A 24,109-nucleotide genomic window follows, 5' to 3' on the forward strand; every position below is an offset into this window, starting at 1 on the left:
AAATATCAAGTTGGTTTTTGTGTGTTTAACTATATTACAGATTCATTAACTGTAATCTAAAAAATTGAGAAATAAGAAGTCAGCTGCTTTTTTGACAGTGAAAACATGTGATCATTTCACATCTACATATTTCCTGAGATTGACAAAATTTCCATTTAGAATTAAAATTTCAGCACTGACTGAGAACATATTTATCCTAAAGAAAAACAATTCCAAACAAAAGTGTGTACAGTGCAGGACTTTTACGGATAAGTAAATCAGGACAGCAATCAAGATCCCAGCCCTGATTTTCAGAACACAAGTAAAATTTTTCAGATTTAGTTTATCTGATCCTGTTAGCGTTGAAAGCTGCAGTAAGTGCACTGCAACTCGTGACTCTATATTTGAGAAATAAGAAGTTTTTAACATATATACAATTTTATTTTACATTTCTTACAATGTTCTGACAGTATAATAAGAGGGAGATCCTCTGTGAAAAAATTAAGTTCCTCTGTCTCCCAGTACAGTCAACGTCATCTCACCGTGCTTCTGCCATCTACTCTCCTCATTGCTCTGATTGGTTGTTTCTGAATGGGAGCAGTGTATTTCTACATATGGCAGTAGGACCACAGGGAGGAGGCAAAATCTATATTTTTGATTTTTTCACAGATTATCTGTCTGATGTTATCCTGGCATGACAAAGTGAAGTCGAAAAGATATGTGAATAAAACCTTTATATATAAAAGTTACATAATGCACCTTTAATGTTGCAAAAAGTGTCTTTTGATATATATTTACAAACAAACGTTGTTGTTTTTTTTTTGTAAAATACAGACCTTTATACAACCAATTACAAAAATCTAGCCCTGATGGCATTATGTATGTACAGTCAATGAACATATCAAACAAAATAGATAGTCCCCAATACAAACCTAGTGGTAATAACAGATTTTAATTGTGGGCAGATTTTAAGAGTCTTTATGGTAACGTGTTTTCTCTGTTTCTTCTGTGACAGTGTAGCAGAAGTGTGAGACTTTCAGAAATCTCTCGGTACCTCAGCCCATACAGATAAGGAGCAAATGCTCTAGGAAGCAGCATGAGGAAATTAGCATTGACCGTGTTGATCCACACGCGAAGATCCTGACTTACGTTTTTCTTCTGAAAGATGTAGAGCTCTAGGGCAAATACAAAGCCAGGGGCAAAGTAGAGCAGCAGCAGAACCCCATGGACCAGCACTGTGACCCGAGCCCTAGAGAAGCGGCTGTGCCAAATTCCCTGCGTCCTTGTCACCATGTAAAGCCGGATGTAGCAGTAAAAAATTACAAAAGTGCAGATCAGTGCCGCCACAAGAAAGTACATGTCGATCCCCCCTATGTTCTTGACCTTAAAGTATCCGAGGGAGATGAGAGCCAGACACACGGTCACATTGTCGTTACAAATCTTTTCCTTCATTATCATCATTAAGGTGAAAGGATAAATGGCGCACAGCAACCAAACCACCCCTATTATGGTGTTGGTCTGGGCAGGTGAGAGAAGGTTATGGTAACGGAGAGGCCAGCGGACGGCGGCAAAGGTGTCGACCACCATGAGTGTCACAGTGATGATGGCACAGCTGTAGGCCGTGACAAGGAGAGCTGTGAATAGCTCACAAACAAACCAGGGCATCTCTGCTTTCACAGCATTAACAATCAATGTGACCAAGTGGAGGATGAGGAAGAGCATGTCCGCGACCAAAGTGTTGGCCACCAGCAGGTAGCGGGTCTCCCGACGCAAAGCACGGGACAGAAAAATGCACACCAGCAGAACAGGGTTGGCGATAAATGTGGCGAAAGAGACAACGGCAGTGGGGATGCAAAACAGGTGAAGTTGCCAGTGCTCCATGCTTTCAATCCAGACCATTGTGAGGTTAGAAATGAGCGGACAAGATGATGTCATTGTGATTTTGCGTCGACGAGGAAGCACAGATGAATGATTTATGTGGCTCTGTACTTCGTCCGGCAATGTCCTGCGAAAGAAAAAATACCATAAACTACTGTAAACAGAGAGCACCCTCTTTAAAATATGAGCATGTAATAAACCAGGTCCATTGCATAAGCAACATTTTTAATCATAAAACATATAGTGGTTAAATTAAGCTATTAGAAAAAAAAAATCAACATGATTTACAAATTAATATATGTAAATCTTTATGTAGCATGCCAGTTAGAACGGCCCATGTTGGCAAATGAATGTTTAAATTTTTCATTTGAACAATTACTGTTTATGTATGAGTTGTAAAACAAACTGATTTGCAAAATAATATCTTTCTGAAAAATAATTCTACAAAATAAATTATAAAAAATTTTGATACATCACTTATACAAGTTTGTAAACTTTTACATTTTAGGCAGTAGACCCTGTCCATTATTCCTAAATAGTGTATAGCTGCATACATGTTTACAGTGGTTGAACATGCAAATGTTATCACTGCTTTTTTCCAATTGATGTTACCTGGATAACTGGTTGCACTACTTATACCTTTTTATCTCCTTAGCAACATATCTAAATTTACCTGGGCAGATTAGGAGCTGGGAGTTACTAACGTCCTTCCTTCCATTCAGGCAACAAAACTATGGATTTGTTGCCATATATTCTGATACAGTGGTGAATTACAGTTTCAACAGGTATGTTTTAAAGATGAAAATCGGCCTAAATGGTTTGTAAACATTCAGGCAAGGTGTATGTCCCAGGCAAGGAGCAAAATCTGGGCTACCATAACCTTTTATGTTGCCCACTAGAGTTTAGAGGAAAATATAAATAGAACCTTCAAGATAACATTGTTTACACCCATACTTCAGAAAATTTCACTATCTTGTTGTATCTACAATTGTATTTTTCATCATTGTTTCATCAGTGTGCAGTTTTTATCTGCATACTGCCAAATTACATCAATGTGAAAAGATGGTCAATATTATTTAACTTTAACTCATTGAATGCAAAGAAAGATATTTATTCATATTTTAACAATTTGTTAATGGGTTGTTTTATCAATATATTCTGCCATAACACTGCCTTTTCATGATGTGAAAATGGCAAAAAATCAAAACAAGTTTGACACTCCTGGTCTACGTAAACCAGCAAAAAAGAAGAGCATCTGATCTCAAACGAAAATACTATAAATGACTAACATGACAAATTTATCTATATCATAATATATGATTGGGGAGATAATGCTAGTCTTTTTGTATTTTAATTTTTTTATTTCATGGTTTTTAAATATTGGATGTATATCTAAGAGTGCTGGATGGGAGCAAAGGGATAGTTACAATCTGTCCAACTATATCTTTGGAAATCCAACTAATGTACAAGCTTGGGACATTTTACGAGTATCAGACATATTTCTGCAATCACTAGTACAACAGCTGAGATACTCTGCATCATCTCTGTACTCCAAGCAGTTGTGCAGCTGCCATACGAGTATGAAGTTCTGACTGATGCATACTGAACTGGTAAATTTTCTTTTATAAAAACTAACATAGAAAATGGAAACAATGCACAGCTGACAAAACTTGAACACTTACTCTTATTTTAGGTTAAAATGTGTGTTGTTTACAACCATACTTCAAAAAATGTAACTATCCTGTGATATTGAAGTTGAATTTCACCAGGTGGGATCCATACATTTCTCCTAGGTCACTCATAATCTGTTCATTGAATGATGTTGATTAAGTTTTGCAGCAGTGGAAGCTGAATGGTTGAAATAGGTCACATAACATTAAATACTTCATCATGTTGGAACAGATGAATATGGAAATGAGCAATCCATACTTCTTGGTAGCATACAATTAAAGGTTGATTATTAGACTCTACTTTTCCAATAGAAAAAACAAAAACAAATAAAGAAATGGTTCTTACATATTAAGAATGACATGATTAAGTTGATTTCAACTTGCTTAAGTAATCGATTTAATAGGGCAATGCTTATGGTAAATACATTTTAAAGGTTCAAACAGTATAAATACCACCACAGTACAGATAGATTTGACAAACAGAACTGGATAAATTTCAGTCTTGGCAAAAACAAACCATGATATTTTATTGATTGAATGAAGGTATCTTACCTTATTTCTAAGAGAAAATGCTGCTTGTGCTGCACAAATCAATGGTAGTCCATCGTACAACGTCTCTCACACGCTGCTTCCATCTCTATAGATTCTTTGTTGACTCGGTGATAAGAGATGCAAAAAGCCGCGGCCACTTGTTGGTGACATAGTAACAAGGTGGAGCTTTTTAGGCTTTGAACCATTGCTTATGTTGTTTATTTTTCTTCTCATCTTTAAGATGATAATCTGACTTGGATCATTATTTATTTTTTTACATTATTTCATTGCAGAATAGCAAAGATCCAATTTAGTTTAAATACAAATCAAAAAAGCAAATTGCTCCATCCACGTCTGATGCTGTGTGAGTTAAGGTCACCCTGACGTTATCACACTTCAGCCTAATGACGCCACCTAAACAAATACAAAAATTACTTCCTCATCAGCAGACTGAGAAACAACAGACACAACAGGTCCATATTTGGTTATAATAATACTCTATGATACTAGTAAATAGGTATGAAGAGAAGGAAGAAGAAATAAAAAGAAAAGGATTTCATTTATTAAATTAGATGCATGAATTTATTAGTTACTGCAATTTATTCTTTGTGCTATGCTTTCTTCTCATGCTTCCCTTTTATTCATTATTTTTTCTTCTTCTTATTGTATCCACTTTTTCCTCTGGTTTCCTCCTCCTCTTCATCATCCTCCTCCTCCTCATCATCATCATCATCCTCACTAGAAGATTCAATGCTGCCATGCTCGAACTCTTCATCCTTCCACTCTCTTGCCAAGAGTTTCTGAAACACATCATACTCCTCAGACGATGCCTGGGCAACATCTGCGATGAACGTCCCCTCGTCCACATTAAGGATTCTGTCCAGTTTGGGGTTAATCATAGTAGTCTGTCCTTTCTTGTCTGGGGTTTGATACAACCCTCGCCGCTCCAGGAAAGTGTGCCGACAGCGCAGGTCGTCTAGACTAAAACGAAACAACCTGAACTTCACCATCTCGGCCTGTTTGACACCCATTCTGAAGTAAACGTACTGTGGAGAGAGTATTTGATGTATGCAGTTAGGAAGAAGAAGAAACAGATAACAAAATAATAATCAGAGTAGTAATATAAAGTAATTCGATGAGTGTGGTACAACTCTTACTATTAGTAGCTTGCTTATTTCATTATACAGTAAAACGCTGTTATTAACCATGTAATATTGCCATGTAGAGAAGTCACTTCACAGCAATCCAAAAAACAACATTGTAGCCACCAGGGGGAGCACCGCTGCTGCATGTCAGTGTCACACAAAGTGACATCAAAGATGTGGGTTAAGACAAAGCGCAACATCCAGACCTGGACAAAAGTTTTGGTATCCCTCTGTTATTGGCCAAATAACAATGACCACTGAAATTACTTGAAACTAACAAAAGCATTTTACTGAAAGTCAACGGGGGAGGGGACAGGTTGTAAAATCTACTTTTGAGCTTGAGCGTTGCTTTGATTCTTTCTTGCATGTTTGCGAAAACCTTTAATCTCTTGTGGCATCCATTCACTCGTGCCTAAATGTTTGCCTTCACAAAGCACTGCCTATTTCCACAAAGCTCCTCCTGCCACCGAGCACTCCACCCCCTGCGCTTCCCCACTAAACTCCTCCGGATAAGCAGCTGTAGCAATTAGCAAACACCTGATGAAACTGTGCATCTGCTGATCTTATCACACAAGCCACGTCTCAGTTCAGCACTCCTATTTTAAATGGCATAACAGAAAGAGCAGGAGCTTCTTAAAGACACAGAGGCCAATTTAAAGGGCTCAAATTGTGATGTCAAATTCCTCTACGTTATGTTGATATATACAATGTTTTATAACAACTAAAGGTAACATATTTACTTGATTATGCTACAAAATGGCACCGTGTGTCTGGAAAATACACAGTACCATCTCTTTATTATGTATAATAAAGAGAATCTCTTTATTATGTATAATAAAGAGAATCTCTTTATTGTTATGCACAGACATGGTACTATAGTATGGTATTAACCAATGAAAATCTGATATTATTTTTGAATTGTGGTTTAACAGAATAATAAAAAAACAAAACAATAAAACAGGCCTAGACAAAAATGATTGTACTTGTAATAAGAAATTGAAAATAATTTCTTATTACATGTTAAACTAAGGTATGTCCTCTAATCGGTCAGTCTGCCTATTTAAAGGATGACAATATCATCTGTGCTGTTTGGTGACATGGTGTTTACCACACCTAAAATTGACATTTTCATGTATTATTTTTGTTAGTTTCAAGTTATTTCTGTGACCATGGCCTTTTTGTTCAATAACAGCGACCATTAACAAAGAGTTACCAACTATTTTGTCTGTTGTGTATGAAAGCAGGCTGTTAAATACACTAATAATCAAACTTGGATAATCTGTAAAAGGAATTGGGGTTAGGGTTGGTAGTAGGTGGGTGTGGTCTTAAAAGGAAGTGGGCTGCTTAAGTAAGTTCTTCTTAGAGATCTTTACAATATTAACCCCATTGGTTTCACTTCTATAATTACTGACCTGGAACTTGTACTCTAGCTGGTCCAGGTCCTCCAACACCACTGCAGGACTATCTCTGAGGATTTCTGCCACTTGCTGGGTGGTAAACAGACACTTCTCTCTGAGGAACTGCACCACAGATTTGACAGACTTTATCGGCACGGTTAAGATCTTTGGGTAGTGGGACACGGTTCTCTGAAGACTCCCTACAGGAGAGATGAAGACATTTAGGTTTGATATAAGTACCAAATCTCTTGAATTTCTTCACATTTGTACCATATTATAATCACAAACTTCAATGAATTTTTTAAAGATTTGATGTGATACACCATCACAACATAGTGCAAGTAGTATGTTTTTACTTATTTCTTTTACAGTTTAACATTTGAATATTTACCTATATTTAGCTGTATCCATTTTCTAAAATGTTTTCACCAATATTTATATCACTGCTGAATAAACCCATCCATCATCATGTGTTGGGCATGGTCTTAGCGTTAAAATCTAGTCTTAGTTCTCCACTATAAATTTAATGTTGTGTTGTGATTCATACAGGGTATGAAGCAAACTGCGGATAGAACCATCAAGACCAGATCACATGAATACTACATTTTTTTTTACTTTTATTAAAAATAATAATAATAATCCAAATATCCTTAAACCCTTCACAATTATGCACCACGTTGTGTTGTATTATCAAATAAACGTGACAAAATATAAAAGGTTCATGAATACTTTTGCAAAGTACTATGCAGTACTATGCAGAAGTACTTTGCTTTGAAAAATAATCTCACCTTCAACAAAACCCAGACGCCGTAGCTGGGTTATCCTCTCCTGGAGCTGCATTTCTTTAACCGCGCAGAGCTCTGGACATTTGTCCAGCAGTTTATGCACGGTGGTGGGGTTAAGCCCCAGGACAAACAGTGCTGACAGCGTTGATAAGACGTGTTTGGCAGCATTCCTTCCTTTCATCCTGGACATACTGTCATACAATTGTTCTGCCTGGTACTCTGTGAATCCCATGTCGAGCAAAGATCTCAGAGACAGCTCAGGAGAGTTTCTCTTGTTGTGTTGTAATACAGAAGAGGTCTGATTTGAAACGGAGCAAAGTAGTCTGCAGCTGTGGCTCAAAGGGAGATTAGATGTTTTAAATGTCTTAAACTGGACGGGGATGGAAGTGGAGGAGGGAACATAGTTTAGTTTTTGTCGAAGAACCTGTGGAGGAAAAATAAAATGTCCGAAGGTTGTACCAGTTTCATTAGCTGCATGACGAACTTTAAGGACCTTTTAACAACACTTTTGAGGTATTTGGATCAATAAATCACACACTCCAAAATCCAACTATTTTCAAATTAAATTATAATAAAGTACATAATCTCAAAAGGTATTTCAACTCACCTGCAGCAGAACAACACGGGTCCCCATGGTGGTACGTTGTTCTTAGTCGTCCGACTGAAAATCTATTGCCAAGGCAACGTTCCGGTGAGTTAGTTCACGTTCTGCAATAATTCGATTCTGTAGTGCACAACCTGCACTCAAGAACCGGGGTTCAACTTCTTCTTCTTCTTCCTCTTCTTGATTTTATTGGCTGTTGGCAACAAACTTTAAGCAGCATTACCGCCATTTACTGGTATGGAGTGTGGTTCGAAATGGACTATCAACTTATATAAGTATTTGTATCTTCCTACTCCTACCTTTAATATATAATTTAACTAAATGAATTTCCTATTTATATATACCTACATACTCTCATCCATTTTTATATATATCTTTATAATCCACCCCCCTAGATCATGCACCCATTCACACACACACACGAGTATTTTAATCATATTCTTTGAAATAATTTAGTTTTCTTTAAATATTTAATAATTATTTGTATATGTTTACTCCCCGAATTCTTCCTCAAAATATCTATCGAATTAATCTTTTCCTTAATACATTCAAACTCTCCTTTCATACACCTTCTTTCTCTTTCATACTTATGGCATTCTAACATAACATGTTCTATCGTTTCATATCTGTCACAATAATCACATTTTCCATTATTATGCTTTTGTATTTTAAAAAGTGTATAATTAAGACCTGTATGCCCTAATCTTAATCTTGTTATCACCCTTCCCTCCTTTCTATTTCTTCTTCCATTTCTTTTCTCTCCTACTATTTTCAGAATTTTATAAAACCATCTTCCTGTTTTTTCTTCATCCCACCTTTTTTGCCATTTTTCCATCAGTTTTTCTTTAACCATACTCTTTCCCTCATATTTACTTGTTTTAACTTTAAAACTAATATTATTATGAATTGCCCTTTTTGCCATATTATCTGCCCTCTCATTTCCTTCTACCTCTATATGCGCTGGAATTCATACAAATACAACTACCAGCCCCATATTCTGCATTCTATATAATGTATAAAATATTTCTAATAATATATCCATCCTACTATCTGATTGAAAATTTTTTAAACTTAATAATGCTGAACTTGAATCTGAACATATCACTGTTTTGGGGTTCAACTAAAATTATAATACAGAATTAATAGGGAATCCGTTGATGATGAAGAAAAAATCCTCTTAAAAAGGTGTTGTAGAGCTTGTTTTGAAGGAGGATTTTTCAGGGGACAAATGGATGATGGGCATAATAGGATGAATAGAGGATGTTTTGTGTCTTTTGCAGGCAACGGGAGGTATAGATCTATGAAGGACTGTCAACCTGTCCATTGTGTACCTTGTCTATTAAAAAACAGGACATTTCCTCACTTTCTAAAAAAAAAAATCCGGGACGCCCGGGACAGGACGTGAAATACGGACATGTCCCGGGAAATACGAACGTTTGGTCACCCTACGTAAGGATAAAAGGGTACAGTCAGTTGATGAATGATGGGTGAGAAGTGTAGACGCTATGATGGGCGAGTTGTTGGTTCATGATTTTATGTGTAGTCTCTATAAATCTCCATAGGGCCTTTTTATCTGCTGCCATATCACAGCAGGGTGCAATATGAAATCTCTGTGAGACGTCAGGAAGTAGTCTTTTTTTGCTTTCTAGGTGAGTTGTGATGTTTGCTGTAATTGAGAGGTCTTCAGAGACATATCTGAAAGTGAAAACGGTGAATTTGAGTTTATAACAGTTTGATATGTCATAAGACAACAAATATCTGCAACCTACATTTTCTTACTATAGGTTTTGCAATACTGTGACAGAATTCTGCTTTTTTGTCTTGTCATTTTTCTAGACTTGAAATACAGCCTCCAAACCAAACAAGTATCATTTTTGTGTTTTGTCCATGTTCTTTCTTTTTTTGTTTTAAACTCTATGATGTCCAACAAACCCATTGCAATTTGTTTTACCCAAATAAAAATGAAAACACTACATATTTCTCAAATTATACACTATATTACCACAAACCTTTCTTGAGACGTGGAATAGGTGGACAACCCAATTTTTGATCTTAGAGGCCATTTTTTCCTACAGGGCATTTGAAAGGTGTTCTGTTGAGGTCTGGTCATAAAGTTTTACATCAAACCTGTTCATTCATACTTTTTGGATTTCTTTGTGCAATGTTGTACTGGGGGCTGGAAACGTTTCTACTGGAACTAAGATATGAAGCACAGTTCCTGAGTAAACAGTCACACACTATAATCCCCTCTGCATCAAACTTTATTCTTAATGCATTGCAATCAGCCAAGTACTGTTCTTTTAGCAAATGCCAAACTTGCACTCATCAGTTAAATAGCTAAATAGATTGGTATCATTCCAGAGAACATGTCTCCACTTCTCTAAAGTCCAGTGGCTGTGCACTTTGCATTGTACCTGGTGACAAAAGACTTGGATGCAGCTGCTTGGCAATTAAAACCTATTCCACAAAGTCATCTGCAGACTTTTCCTGAGCCAGTTTGATGAACTTTGGCCTATAGAGCTCAACATTCCTGAGCGTCTGTTGTTCCCATTGCTTCTAGTTTATTGTGCCACCGATAGTTGACGGACTTTCTGCCTATGTGGTATGCTATCACAGCTGGAATTTCCTGAACTACTGAAAGAGACATCATTTCTTTGCAGAAGTCTGCGTGTCTAGGGGTGTGATATCTGACCATGGAAGTAAATTAAATAACTAAATGCAACGTTTTGCATGGGTGAGAAAATATCTATGCTAATATAGCGTAAAATTTACAGGTTAGCAAATTATATTTCATCACTACACCCAGATACAACTCAGTTTCTGATTATTAAAAAAGCTGTTTATGATCGTTCAGTGTCCTACACTTCTTAGTCTGTTCTGATTCACTTTACAACTTCAATTACATTTAATGTTGTTTGGTATTTTTACAAAATTCTTGCTAGTTATTGAAATAAACATGATGGAATTCTTAAGAATTATAAGGACTCTAAGGCACACCATAGGCAATTTCTCAAAAATTAGAAGGAACGTGTTTTATGAAAAACATTTATTGATGCTTAAAAATAAATATAAAAAGTGTTTATATGTTTTATATGCAATTAAAATATCTAAACATCAAGATTAAAATTCTTATTAGAAAGTTGCGATTCAAAAAATAAATTAATGAAAAAATAGAAAGTTGGGAATCTATCCACACAATGCTACAGCAATAAAAAGAAAAGAAAAATATATATCTAAACCAACTTTGGACTATGAAATCAAATGATGAGTCGAAGAATTTTTACTTATCAAAATTCTTTGACTTTATATCTTCTTCTCCATAATAGATCATAAAATATCACTGGAGGAAAATTGCGATGAGCCAATGATTAAAAACTTTTTACTAAAAAAAATTAAAATTTGGTCTACCAGATTTCCCTTCTAAAAGCTTATCTTTTCTTGTTTTGTAACTTAGATATTCATATTACAAAATGTCAGGCAGTTAAGATTTCTGCTGCTTCAAATTTAGTCTTCAATCTCCAAAAAGGTATTTTTGGAGCTCAGTTTCCAGGGCCGCCATTGACTGATTCTCATCCTCATCTTCCTCCGACAGAGTCCCATCGCCATAATCTGGGAACAAGCTCTGTCCCGCGTATGCAGTGGGACTTGGCTCCTGATTCTGTGGCGAACCTGGCAGAAGAAGAGAACGACTCTGTACATTAAAGGACGGCAGATTATTGTAAGTCTACGCTTGATGCCGAAGAATACTTACAGAAGCTCTGAGATGCAAGAACCACCTCAGTCCAACTGTATTCAACCAGGGAAATGGGCTGGCTGATCCACGACTGCAACAGAAGCTGGTCTAAAGTCATCCTCTTTGCAGGATTAGGGTGCAGCAGGCCTTGCAAAATACCGTGAAGCTCTGGAGCAGCAAACAGAAAATATGCATAGCTGAATTGTAAAAAGACAGAGCAAACAAAATGCGGCACGGATCATCATTATACCTGGAGACAGGGGGAATGGAGGCCGAAGTTTGGCATCAAGGATTTCACCCACATCACAGAACGGGTTCTCACTGAACAGCAGAGTGTAGAGCAAAACCCCCAAAGACCACATCTCCAGCTCTGGTCCCTCATAGCTGGATTTAGGAGCACAATCATCAGATTAATAGTGTTTAGTTTCAGGGCTTTTAGTTGAACAAGGGGTGTTTTCTTAACACTGCATGGTTTTCATAAACATAAAGTTTAATGGGTCGTTTTGCATGGAAAATGCAAAATGTTTCTCTAGAAACTGTTTCAAGAGTGATGATCAGGAGAACACTCCCTTTAAACAAACATTTCTTAAGCAGGAAGCACCTCAGTATACCATTTAATACACACTGTACTGTCAATTATATCATTTTTGTGGTACTTATTATTTTCCTGATAAAACAGTATGTTAGCTCTTATATTACACAAAGTGCTACACAGATAATCTTTTCAGTGGTGCTGAGAGTTAGATGAGGAGTAAATTAAAACCTGTTGCAATTTTAAAGGGTTAATTGTACCAAGTGGAATACTATTAAAATTGCTTTTCTGGATCTTATCTTTTACCACCGCTTTTCTCTTGGGCTGCCACTTACACATATTGTAGAAAGCATATGCAACAGAGGCTGATAGCAGACCTAAAATAAAAATACTTATGGTGCCTTAAAAAAAATAATCTCACCTTTCGAAAGTTAGCATTTTTCACTTTTTGTCACAGAGTGTAATGCATTTCACTGAGATCTATGAGAGACCAGTAAAATGCAGCAAATAATTGTGAGGTGGAAGAAATACAATAACTGGCGTTTAAATTTGGGTTGGCCAATATGGACTGAAAATGTGATGAAATATTGTGGCATTTACTGCAACAGTCATAATAGTGACAAATATCTTTTTAAATGAATCCTTCCTATCGTCTATAAATTTGTCACAGCTATAAAAAAAGCTATCTAAAAATGACCAAATAAGCTCCTTCTGTAAAACAGATACATTAGGTAATACAATTATTTTTTCATATTTATTGATTGGTTTATTTAACAGTAGAAAAAAAATGCTTAAATAGCAAAAATAACAAGCCTGTGTTAAAATGGTCCAGTCACAATTCAGACATAAATCTAATACAGAACATGTAGCAAGAGTTGTAAATTGCTATGTTTGTGGCTGCAATGTGTCAAATGTGAATAAGTTTTACAAATGTTCATTTCATACTACTTCTCCTTGCAAAGGTGTTCAAATATTTAAATTTTTGGCAGAACTGGAACCTATTTAAGAAGCACACATGACTTATTATTCACAAGGTGAAACACTCACGCATTTCCCTGAAGCACCTCTGGGGAGCAGTACTCCAACGTCCCACAAAAATTATAGAACAGCTTCCCAGGAGACATAATGGCCGCAGAGCCAAAGTCTATCAATCGGATGTGAAAGCACTTATCAATTATGATGTTTTCATCTTTTATGTCTCTGTGAATGATGTTCTTTGCCCTCAAGTAGAAAACAGCTGCCACAATCTGAGGAAAAAAAGAAAAAAGTAGTTTGGGTCAATAAAACACTTCATCTCACCTTCAACCATCACCATCGCTGGTCATTCTTATACCTGTCTAAAGATGTAGCTGACCAGGGGCTCATCCAGTCTTGGTTGCATGTCTATGAATTCAAAAAGATCCAAACCATCTCCATGTTTCTCCATCACCATCTGGAAATAGCTTCCATTCTCAAACACCTCTGCTACCTGTAGGCAGACACACACAAGCACAAACACTCATAAGAGGGATCACAGAGGTTTTTCCTTATGTTTAAAAGAACCTGATTGATTTAAGTGTTCTGACAGAAATGTTACCTTGACAATGTTATGGTGTTGAACTCTGGTTAATATGGCAATCTCCTGGCTCACTCTTCCCAACATGGGGTCATCTACCCAGCACTCGCTCATTATTCTTGCTTTGCTAATAAACTTCACAATTACCTGTAAATTTTTCATATGGAAAAATATTTACATATAGATTTACAATTACGTAGAACTAAGTCGAATTTACCACAGTTCTACGTAAAACAAAAGTCTCATACTTCTTGTCCATCGCAGCGTCTTATTGCCTTCCAGACAAACCCAAATGCTCCCTTCCCCACAGATTTGATTGGCTGGTATTCTTCTTCAAACTGCCCGTCACAAGCTCGAGAATGCTCCAGGTCCAGAGTGGAGCGCAGCGGTTCTCCTTCACCGGCCTCACCAGACCTCTGATGGACAGAACACAATAAAATAAACCATGTATAAGAAAGCTACCAAGATCTACAATAACTCCTCTTTTCCTCGTTACTCACTGTTTTCTGACAGAAGACTTAAAGTTCCACAAGTATGAAAAGTTTCTGTAGGAAATCTGTTGAATGTATGATTTTTAAACGAGGAAAAACTGAATTAATTATTCAGTTTCACCACTTTTATCGAAAATTATTCATTTCCAAGTCTTGTTTTGATGTTTGAATTGCTCTGTATGTGCATGGACATACATTCTATGTTTATTTTATGCTTTATGCATTTTAGATTTGCTTTGTTTTTTCTGGCAAGGTAAAATTTCCATTTGACGTACATATACATTACACAATTAAGTATCGTAGTAACTAAAATAAAACTCTCAGCCGGAACTCACAGTTCCTGGGCTAGCTCCTGAATGGTTGTGAAGTGAAGGCTCAGTTTGCAACAGTGCCCCCTGCTGGTTCGATCTTTTTATCCACACGCAGAACATGAAGCGTCCATCAGAGAGGTTAGTCCTGCAAACGTCACACTGCACATCTAGTGGAAAGGAGAGGGACAGTAAACGTTAGTCCGGCTGTTATGTTAACAATTAGAATAAGGAAAACTGACATGCAGTGAAACTTCATTACCAACCTACTCTTGTGCCGTCTCTGTGGTATCCACTTCCTACAAATTGTCCCTCTAGCGTCTGAGTAATGTTTGAGGTCACGGCTTGTCCATTCACTGTCTGTTTTTTCGGTGTTGATGTGGCAGGCATGTCGGACAAACTATTTGCCTGTACTCCACACTCTTGGCTCTTTCCTTTATGAATCAAAGAGAGCGCTCCCCACTGATCCTGCTCTTCGCTCAAACCAAGCTCGGCCTTCACCGCAGCACCAGCGCTCTCCACTTTCTGCTCTGATTCTGCCACACCCGGAGAGGGCGTCCGTAGAAGCTCGGCTGTATCACAGGGTGCCACAGAGCGAAGGCAATCACCGGTGTAATCTCGGATGCTGAGCACCTCCATGTCATCGCTCAGATCCAGCTCTGCCAGAGAGCAGGTCACAGCATCTCCGTTGCAGTCGATGTTCACAAAGCAGCTGGCTGAGTCCAACAGATGAGCTGATTTAGACTCGTTCACCGGGGCAGCATCACGACTAAGACGGCCAGCAAACTTGTCAGAGAAACCAGATGATGATCTGAGAAATTAAATTCAAAAGCAAAGCTGTATTTTAATTTCTACTGTTCTCTTATACAAAGAGTGCATCTTTAGGTCTTTGTAATTGCATCATTGCCACATTCTAATGACCTGCTGTCCACTGAAATGATCTCAAAGCTCGACTCTTGGAGGACCGCTGCACATGAGCGATGATCTTTTCTCGCCTCATTACAGCTGCCACCTGCTCTCTCATCCTGTATGGGTGTATCTACAAAATATTTCACAATATCATTAAGTTTTCACTTGTTTTCCTGAGCTTTGACAAATGCTGACAAAACATGTTCAAGTTAAAACATACAAACTAATTTAAAGGAAGCAAAGGTGAACGTAAATAGCACCTGGCGTAATCTTGACCGCAGGTGCAATATTTTGCTGAATCACATTGAGCAGCTGCTTATCTCTGTTCTGGTTGGACGACTCAGTGGAAATCAAGCAGCAGGTGTCTTCATCTGGAGTTTCCACCCAGGCGAATGTCTTAAGGAGAGCTTGGGTGGTATCTGCACTATCCAGCGGCTCACTGCCGGGAGCCGCCCGGGTAGCTTCCTCAATCAGCTCTGCAGTATTATTGGCCCTGGAAACACATTTTATTCACTCAGTTTATTAAGTTGAGAAAGAAAAATAATACTTAAGTTCAAATCTTACAAAAGAATGTTGATACAGTGCCTTACAAATATTGATAATTCTGGAGCTTTTTCATATTTTGTCTGGCTATAACTACAAAGCAATGTAGGCAAACATTTAAGTCCAGATTTAGACTTAACATTTCACTTTACATTTATGAACTGCTTTATGATTGTAAGTTACAAAAAATACAAATAAAATAAATTGCATTTTGTAGCTGTAATATGAGTTTGTCAATATACTCTGTTCATTCATGTTGATATCACTTGATGTTATTAGCTAGTCTGTGTAAAATAGATAGAAATCCCTTTGAAAGTATAATTTTGCAACAATCTGCAAAGTTATGATTAATAAAAAGATTTACCTCCTCTATTGTTTTGGGCACCTATATAGATGCAGTTGGTAATTTTTTTTTGCTGCCATCTTTGTGGAAGATCTTACATATTTAAACAAAAATGTAGTCAATCTTAAGATACTATTAGATTACCTCAATAAAGCATAAATGATGAAAATCAAAGTGTGATTGTAATACTTGCAGAGTAACATGAAGAACTTACAACCTGCAATCATTTCACAGTAATATTGACAGACATGCCATTCATTTAGACTCAAAAACAGACTACTGTTGAAAAAATAGCAGTGACGTTATTTGTCCAATAGATACTACAAAGCTATGGCTTTGTGAATTACAAGTGTGCATTTAGACCAGGCTGGATAATTGTGTTATACATATTCTTACATCTAGAATTCACACAGTCTCCAGTTTAGACAAAATAAACATGTATTAAGGTGTTTAAATGTGATTACTGGCCAGAGATGGTAGATATCAGATTTGACAATAGAGGTGCTATGTGTCCAGATTCATTGCAAAGCACATTAAATATGCATGCATTTAAGCGCTGTTAAATGCATGCTTCAATGCATTTAACAGCATTAAATGCATTTAGGCTTCTCCAGTATTTAGGAGAAGCCAGACAAAAGTATTAAAAATGGTGCATCAAAATTCTTTAAACAACTGCTAACATAGATCTGTTATGGTCAGTATTACACAATCATAATAAATATGTATGTGACCCTATATAATACCCACAACCAATAAGTCATGCATTTGAGAAAAAAAAAAAAACTACATTCATGAAGAAATAAGTATATAGTATATGATAACTTACATGACCAGATGTGTGGAGGTAACTGCAGGAAGAGAGAATGTCGACATGGCACTGCCTTGATTCTCCAGCCTGGAGCTGGTTCCAGTAAAGATCCTGCCTCTTCCTGTGGAACTTCTTTTCAGGATAGCCTGCTGCACCATTCCCATGTCTCCAGCCACCAAGGACGAAGGATCTGAGATGAAAAAGCACCTAAATGATGCGGCATGTAGAAATAGTCTTTGCGGAAAAGGCAGAGATCAATCCAGAAATTTTCAGAAAAACAGAAGGGTTCACCATAATTTTCTGATATTTTGGACATGGCTGGACTTTTGTCCAGCTCTACGCGAGTGCCAGAAACAGCGTCAGCCTTTTTGTCCGGGCCAGTCATCCATTCATAGAAACCGGGCATCAGAAAAGCGGCACTCTGTTGATGAAAAGCGACACAAATTAGATCTGGTCTGAGCCGCCTTGCTGGACTGGTAAATTTGACTAACCTTTCCTATGAGCTCGTCCTTGCTGTACCCAAACAATCTGAGGGCCAGATGGTTGTGAATGCTGAAGATTGAGCCATCTGGCCACAGGAGCAGAAGGCCGCTCAAAGGAGCGAACGCCCAGACAGTTGCAGAGTATTCTGGCGTTGGTATGGGACAGGAGACAATGTGGTCAAATCTGTCTTCTGTCAAAGATCCAAAAGACAAAAATCAAGTTTTATCAAGTCGGTGATTTCAAGAATAACATATAGTTTGTCTCACTAAAATAAAGACCTATTTATGTGCATATAGGAATAAAATAAGACAGTTTATGTGGTTTTAATAAAAATAAATATATAAAACTATTGGTAGCTCACAATCTTTTTAAATTGGTGCTTCTGGATGCCATAGAAAAAAAAAAGGATATCACTGACTTAAGACATTTTGTAACACTTTAGTGTTCATAAGTTATGGAGATATATATATAAAAAATCAATCAAATGCTCAACTGTCATTTATAACTTAGTTCAATTGTAATTTTTGTGGAAACTTTTTATGACACCCAGTTTCCAATTATTTTGATTCACTCACTCATTTGACTCTTATGGAATATAACAGAACACATCTAATCAAACCAAATTACCTCTGAGCGTCCTTGTGCTGGTAGGAATTATCTATTGTAGTCATAAAAACACATTTCCTTTCAGCAGACTAATAGATTATAGGACATTAGATTGCTGGTTGTCAAAGCGAGCACATACGATTACCCACGGCAGGTACAAAACAAACGAAGCCACAAATGTACAGAGTGGCAAATGTCTGAAACTCACTGAGGATTTGTAACTGTCATTACAATGAAAAAAATTAAATAAATTCATCTTGTAACTACTATTTTTTTCTCTAGGAGTGTACTGAATTGTTTCAGCTCATTAAAGCTTTTTGACTTGATGCGTGATTTAACAAACATTTCTTTTATTTTTCCATTTCATTTCTATTATGATGAAAAAAAATCTGCTGTTTAATGTTGCAATATATATAAACACATTATAGATAACCAACCTGAAGATTCCTCTTTAGTTAGAGCTTCTTTGAAGTTCTTATGATCTGAAAGTCTCATGTTGTTCACAGGAGAAATGAGATGGGAGCCGTGTCTTGACAAGGTGCCGCCATCGCTGTGGCGGTATTGGGGTTTCCCACACAGCGCTGCCCCCTGAAGTTTCACATAGAGTGGGACAGATGCACCTCCTGTGCTTCTCCCACACACCTTCTGAACCCTCAGCATCTGAAAGAAAGGGAGAAAATGCAGTCATAATCAGAATAATTAAATGCTAAAGCTAAAAAAATCTGATGGACACCGGCTAGGGACTGGAATTTTTCAAAAAATGTCAAAAAAGGGAGATGTCATGAGGTAAATTATATCGTGAGCTTACTTTCGGCAACGCATGACTGTAGACGGGGATTTGTAAAGATGGGATTAGCTCCTTTACAGACACTCCTTTCAGCTCCTCGGGGTTGTGATATCCATGGAGACAAGCAAACGCCAAGTCACAGCTTAGGATGGAGCCCTTAAAATGACATCAAATATGCAGCAGACATCAGATATTTAAATAGACCATGGAAAGACACATAATCCCTTTTTCTGCACTGTCTGACATTAAATCAAAGCTATTTTAATGCTGGGGTCAGGTATGTTTACCAAATATGATTTCTATGTATTAAATGGCAGTTATAATATTTACTTTCTTTAAATTCAGAGGTTTAGATACACATTCAAACAATCATAATCAGTTGGAAAGCTCAACTGATTATGTCATGTGAGATTTGTGAGATTCGTGAGATTCTGATATGTTGATTCACAACATCTGAATTAAAAACTTAGTCTGATTTAATGACAGACAAAAATACAAAAATAAAGTTCTGTATCTTTCTGTGCAGTAGAAGTGTGCATCATATGAAGGTAATTTTTCCAGGATAAACATTGGTGTACTCACATCTTGGGAAAAGGACACAAAGGAGGATATCCTCTCCACACATTCCATCATGATAAGCCGGTCTTCGTTTTCTGACTGCCTGTGGGTACACACTGATACTGGTACCTCTCCAGATAATGTCACAGCATCCACCTTGAAAACAAAATCACAAACGTTTAAAAAGGCACACCTATATTTCACCAGGAGAGTAGACAATTGTAGTTAATGGAGCACTAGATTGGTACAATATAGTGAATCACAATAGTCACACAATATTCATGTGTTCCATATTACTACGAGAAAGGACTGCCTGGGTGCAATATTGGCAATTTCTCAAGGAGCTTGCATTCAAACTCTGCTTGCCAATAATACATTTTGCCAGTTGATTCATGTGTGTGATTCAAGTTTAAGGAACCAAGATGCTAAATCTCATGGGGACATTGTCATGACAAAACATTATTATAACATTCTATTTTCTTCATATTATGCAGCCCAGTTAACTACATGACGAGCTATAAAACTCAGAAAACAATTTCAGTTTCATGGATTTCATACCACTTTTCCAGACACAATAGCAACAGTTCCATCTGCAAGCTGATAATCTTCTTCCAGTGATTCTTCCAAAACTTGAGTCGTTTTCTTTAAGACAGAAGACAATTTCTTTCCAACCAGATCCTCAGTGGAACATTCAAACAGTTTGAGCGCCTGGTCATTCGCTGATAAAATCTGTAAAAAAAAAAAAAAAAAAAAAAGTGTAAAAAGGACTTAGTTAAGTTGTTAGTTCCAGATATGAAGAGCTATTCAGTAAATGTTTGAATGCAGGTACAGTACCTCAGTTGTTTTGTGGGAGACGACAAGAACAACTTTGTTAGGGTTGATGGCAGATGGATGTTCTGACAGAGCAAAGTCTCCAGAAATAACCAGATTGATGAAGCTTTCCTCAGATTCAGTGGAAGAATTTGGAAAGGAGTCAATAGAAACTTGGGAGCCAGGAAGTAAACAATGTTTTTTTGTTGCCATTGTAGTGCAAACATCCAAAGGCTCACCTGTAACACACAATTATCCACTTTCCAATAAGAGCGCTAATTAGTTGTGCTTCCGCTTTTGGCTTAAGTGGATTTCAAACATCCAGACTTGTCAAGCTGACAGATGTAGAAATAAATCTTACCTGTAATGAAATCAGGATAATCGCGATGCTGCAAAGCAACAAAACTTTTGCTGTTGCTCGGTGTCTGAGTACCTGGGAAGGATTTATTCAGGTCTAAATCATCGTTCAACTGATCGCAGGAGAGGTCGGGTAGCACACAGATGGTATGTCCCTTGTTTCCCAAGGTTATGTATGATCTAATATCAGTCGACATTGCTTTTCATCATCTGAGGTGGAAGTCAACTAACTGAGGAGGTTTTAATGGACACCCGAGCAGCTGGTGAAGTAGCCTTTACACCCACATCAACTTGAGTATGGCGGCTTGTATTTCCTCGTTGTTAGGAGGCAGTTTCAGTTGGTGTTAGTTGACAAGGTAACGGAGTCTGCGCTGAGATTTCTGGCTGCTAACTCATATGCTAATGCTACTACAAATAGACCCACTGAACTCAGTTTTTGCTTTGGTTACTCGCTTCACCTGAAAAGCTGCATTCTTAGACGAGGTTAGCGGAGTGTTGGTAAAGCGTCACGACCTCCCAGACGTTTACTCTTAGTTAAAAAAACAAGCCTAGTTATTGTTACTGACAATAATAGGCCTGCTACAAGTCTCTACTCCCCCGAGTGTTATATTTGGAAACCGCGGGTTTCAAGGAAAAGACGGATACCTTTCTTCTAGCCAATCGGAGCTCCTTGTGGCTATTACAGAAATTCTATTGGATACTTTGACCGGAAAACCCGCCTTCACGGAATCGTTCTGACAAAGCCAAGCTAAAATAAAATAAAATAAAATAAAATAAAATAAAATAAAATAAAATAAAATAAAATAAAATAAAATAAAATAAAATAAAATAAAATAAAATAAAATAAAATAAAATAAAATAAAATAAAATAAAATAAAATAAAATAAAATAAAATAAAATAAAATAAAATAAAATAAAATAAAATAAAATAAAATAAAATAAAATAAAATAAAATAAAATAAAATAAAATAAAATAAAATAAAATAAAATAAAATAAAATAAAATAAAATAAAATAAAATAAAATAAAATAAAATAAAACAAAAAAAAACACAATAAAATAAAATAAAATAAAATAAAATAAAATAAAATAAAATAAAATAAAATAAAATAAAATAAAATAAAATAAAATAAAATAAAATAAAATAAAATAAAATAAAATAAAATAAAATAAAATAAAATAAAATAAAATAAAATAAAATAAAATAAAATAAAATAAAATAAAATAAAAAAAAAAATAAAAGCAGCAAGGAATTCCACAATATATACCAGGAGTCTGGATTAAATTATTCAATAATTATTACTTCTACAATTGCTACAACTGCTGCAAATATTTCTTATTGTCAGCTAGGAAAACTAATATTGTTTCGATTTCCAGAATGAGTTACACAGTTTTCAGTTTTCTTCAAATTTATTAAATTACATACATCTTCAGTTTTGGTAAAATTGCCTTTATACTGTATGAGTTGGGTCAAACGTTTAGTTCCCCCCAACTTCAAACCTATTTTCTGCAATATAGGTTAATTCCTTCTACAGCCCTGGGCAGAATGCCATCTCCCCCACCAGGTGTTGCCACTATTTGTGACTCAAACACGTACAATAATAAATTACACTATTTGTATATGACAAAGTTCATAATATAAAGATGCTTAAAGATTATTTTGTTTCTGCATCTTACCGTCAGTTTGACATTTTTAATTTTCTGAGTCAAAATAGGAGGCAAACGATTCTAAGCGTTTCTTTAATTTTCATGTACAAATTTGAGGAACAACACCATAATACATATCTGGACAAACAGAACATAGCAAAGATGATCCCATTACATAAAACAACCATCTGGGAGAAACTTGGAAAAAACTCTTTTTGTTCCAGGTGCAATTACTGCAAGGGTCCATATGGTGTTCTTTTTTATTTTTTCACCACTATTTCTTTCCATAAGCCACATGGCTTTATTTGTTATCCACAAGCTCCCCTGCAGGAGAATCATCACCCCGACTTCAATGAGACACTTTTCCATCCACAGTACCGACTGAAATGAAATGAATCAGATACAATTCCTACTGACAGAAACTCTGCCAGTGTACAAACTAAAATAGGTTGAAAGGGCACAGTAGGAAAATACACTCTGCGGTGCTGTTGCATAAGTGGAAAAGAGAACAGAACAACATAACTGCTCATTAAAATACATACTTATGTAACAGTCATTACATATGTTTTGATTTATTTATATATATATATATATATATATATATATATATATATATATATATATACAGACCAAAAGTTTGGAGACACCTAGAAGGTGTCTCCAAATTTTTGGTCTGTACTGTATATTTATTTCATTTAAACTAATTAAACTTTTTTTTATGGCAGTAGCAAAAACAATGTTTAGCTGACATTTAGATCTTCCAGTTCTGAAGCAATCACATGGACAAGCAAGCTCCAGCTGCATTGGGGAATGTTCATCCATTCTGCTGAAATGTGGCTCATTATAATCACCATTTGTAGTTCTTTTTACAATACATACATTACACAGTAAAATAGATTTCTCTAGCATTAGGTCCATTTTGATGCAAATAATCTATAATAGTGCTCTGCTATGCTTAATTGGATGCTTAGAGGTAATTACTTCCTCAGTAGTTTTCTCTACATGCACTGACAGCCATTTTAACGGAGTATTTAAACAATTAATTCTATTCTTTTTCCAGCGCTATATGGGTCAGCACCTTCTGCAAAGTTCGCTGTTGGTGAGGTTTTTTTCTTTTCGATGCAGGTAATTGTCTTGATGGATCCTCCAAATTGTGTTCAGTCTGATAACTGGCTGGTTTTGCATGCACGCTTTGTCCTCATGTAGCCCACTTCACAGTTATGAGTTGAAAGAGCCAAGTATAATCACACAGTCCTCCACAGATACACACAGTCGTGGGCACGCACTTATGGTGCCATGGCTGTGAAAAGTGAGCTTTGAAAAGCTTTATGAGCACTTTAGTAGAAAGTGTCCATCCTAGTGGTGGTAGTCCCTTTTACTGTGTGGACGGTTGCCCAGAATATGGTCCATTTCTGAAGCAATACCTGCTGTAATCTTTGGAATTACCTAAAATGTGCAGAAGAAAAACAACAGTGCATCATCAAATGCTGACAATACTGGGCAACAGCACAAAGAAGCAAATGTTGGAAAGGGCTTGAATGCGTACCTGAATGGCTCCCAGGTTTTCTGTCAGCTGCGTGGGATTGGAGGCCCCCAGGAGCACTGAGCTGACTCCTTCATTCCTCAAGCACCAGGCTTATGATCAGGATAG

General features: G+C 36.6%; 4 protein-coding genes across 8 annotated transcripts in view; all 4 read right to left on the reverse strand.

Annotated features, from left to right (window-relative positions):
* Positions 1 to 517: 517 nt before the first annotated feature.
* Positions 518 to 4,484, reverse strand: LOC122841187 (probable G-protein coupled receptor 148). Its single transcript, XM_044134269.1, has 2 exons — positions 4,080 to 4,484; positions 518 to 1,984 (listed from the first exon to the last, which is right to left on the reverse strand). The coding sequence occupies exon 2, from the start codon at positions 1,912 to 1,914 to the stop codon at positions 958 to 960; it is 957 nt and encodes a 318-aa protein (XP_043990204.1). The 5' UTR covers positions 1,915 to 1,984; positions 4,080 to 4,484; the 3' UTR covers positions 518 to 957.
* Positions 4,485 to 4,598: 114 nt separating this feature from the next.
* Positions 4,599 to 8,152, reverse strand: mterf4 (mitochondrial transcription termination factor 4). Its single transcript, XM_044134268.1, has 4 exons — positions 7,993 to 8,152; positions 7,389 to 7,809; positions 6,616 to 6,800; positions 4,599 to 5,104 (listed from the first exon to the last, which is right to left on the reverse strand). Exons 1-4 carry the CDS (start codon positions 8,017 to 8,019, stop codon positions 4,703 to 4,705), a joined length of 1,035 nt encoding a protein of 344 aa, XP_043990203.1. The 5' UTR covers positions 8,020 to 8,152; the 3' UTR covers positions 4,599 to 4,702.
* Positions 8,153 to 11,027: 2,875 nt separating this feature from the next.
* pask (PAS domain containing serine/threonine kinase) lies at positions 11,028 to 21,431 on the reverse strand. Its single transcript, XM_044134954.1, has 20 exons — positions 20,817 to 21,431; positions 20,480 to 20,694; positions 20,204 to 20,374; positions 19,670 to 19,801; positions 19,109 to 19,243; positions 18,738 to 18,960; positions 17,703 to 17,884; positions 17,503 to 17,632; positions 17,230 to 17,401; positions 15,778 to 16,010; positions 15,530 to 15,647; positions 14,875 to 15,419; positions 14,636 to 14,778; positions 14,058 to 14,225; positions 13,831 to 13,956; positions 13,588 to 13,722; positions 13,302 to 13,501; positions 11,973 to 12,106; positions 11,741 to 11,890; positions 11,028 to 11,658 (listed from the first exon to the last, which is right to left on the reverse strand). The coding sequence occupies exons 1-20, from the start codon at positions 21,007 to 21,009 to the stop codon at positions 11,501 to 11,503; spliced, it is 3,663 nt and encodes a 1,220-aa protein (XP_043990889.1). The 5' UTR covers positions 21,010 to 21,431; the 3' UTR covers positions 11,028 to 11,500.
* Positions 21,432 to 22,251: 820 nt separating this feature from the next.
* kcnab1b (potassium voltage-gated channel subfamily A regulatory beta subunit 1b) overlaps positions 22,252 to 24,109 on the reverse strand; it is a 37,524-nt gene continuing 35,666 nt past the window's right edge. For all 5 annotated transcript variants that reach the window (XM_044133790.1, XM_044133792.1, XM_044133788.1 and 2 more), the window contains 2 exons: positions 24,005 to 24,093; positions 22,252 to 23,904 (listed from right to left, as the gene is read on the reverse strand). In XM_044133790.1, coding sequence (XP_043989725.1) covers positions 23,815 to 23,904; positions 24,005 to 24,093 — 179 coding nt within the window. In that variant the 3' untranslated portion in view covers positions 22,252 to 23,814. The remainder of the gene's footprint in view (positions 23,905 to 24,004; positions 24,094 to 24,109) is intronic.

This window comes from Gambusia affinis, linkage group LG12 (assembly GCF_019740435.1).
Source record: "Gambusia affinis linkage group LG12, SWU_Gaff_1.0, whole genome shotgun sequence".
NCBI classification, from domain to species: Eukaryota; Metazoa; Chordata; class Actinopteri; order Cyprinodontiformes; family Poeciliidae; genus Gambusia; species Gambusia affinis.

Bases quoted from the DNA above. Each gene is read 5' to 3' on its own strand.
- pask (XM_044134954.1), bottom strand. From the start codon at position 21,009: ATGTCGACTGATATTAGATCATACATAACCTTGGGAAACAAGGGACAT. The intron at 20,695-20,816 runs GTAAGATTTATT...TGTGTGTTACAG, and splicing joins TTATCCTGATTTCATTACAG to GTGAGCCTTTGGATGTTTGC. The intron at 15,648-15,777 runs GTGCTATTTACG...AATATTTTGTAG, and splicing joins TGCGGTCAAGATTACGCCAG to ATACACCCATACAGGATGAG.
- LOC122841187 (XM_044134269.1), bottom strand. From the start codon at position 1,914: ATGACATCATCTTGTCCGCTCATTTCTAACCTCACAATGGTCTGGATT.
- mterf4 (XM_044134268.1), bottom strand. From the start codon at position 8,019: ATGGGGACCCGTGTTGTTCTGCTGCAG. The intron at 7,810-7,992 runs GTGAGTTGAAAT...TTTCCTCCACAG, and splicing joins CCCGTGTTGTTCTGCTGCAG to GTTCTTCGACAAAAACTAAA. The intron at 5,105-6,615 runs GTCAGTAATTAT...CTCTCTCCACAG, and splicing joins AGCTAGAGTACAAGTTCCAG to TACGTTTACTTCAGAATGGG.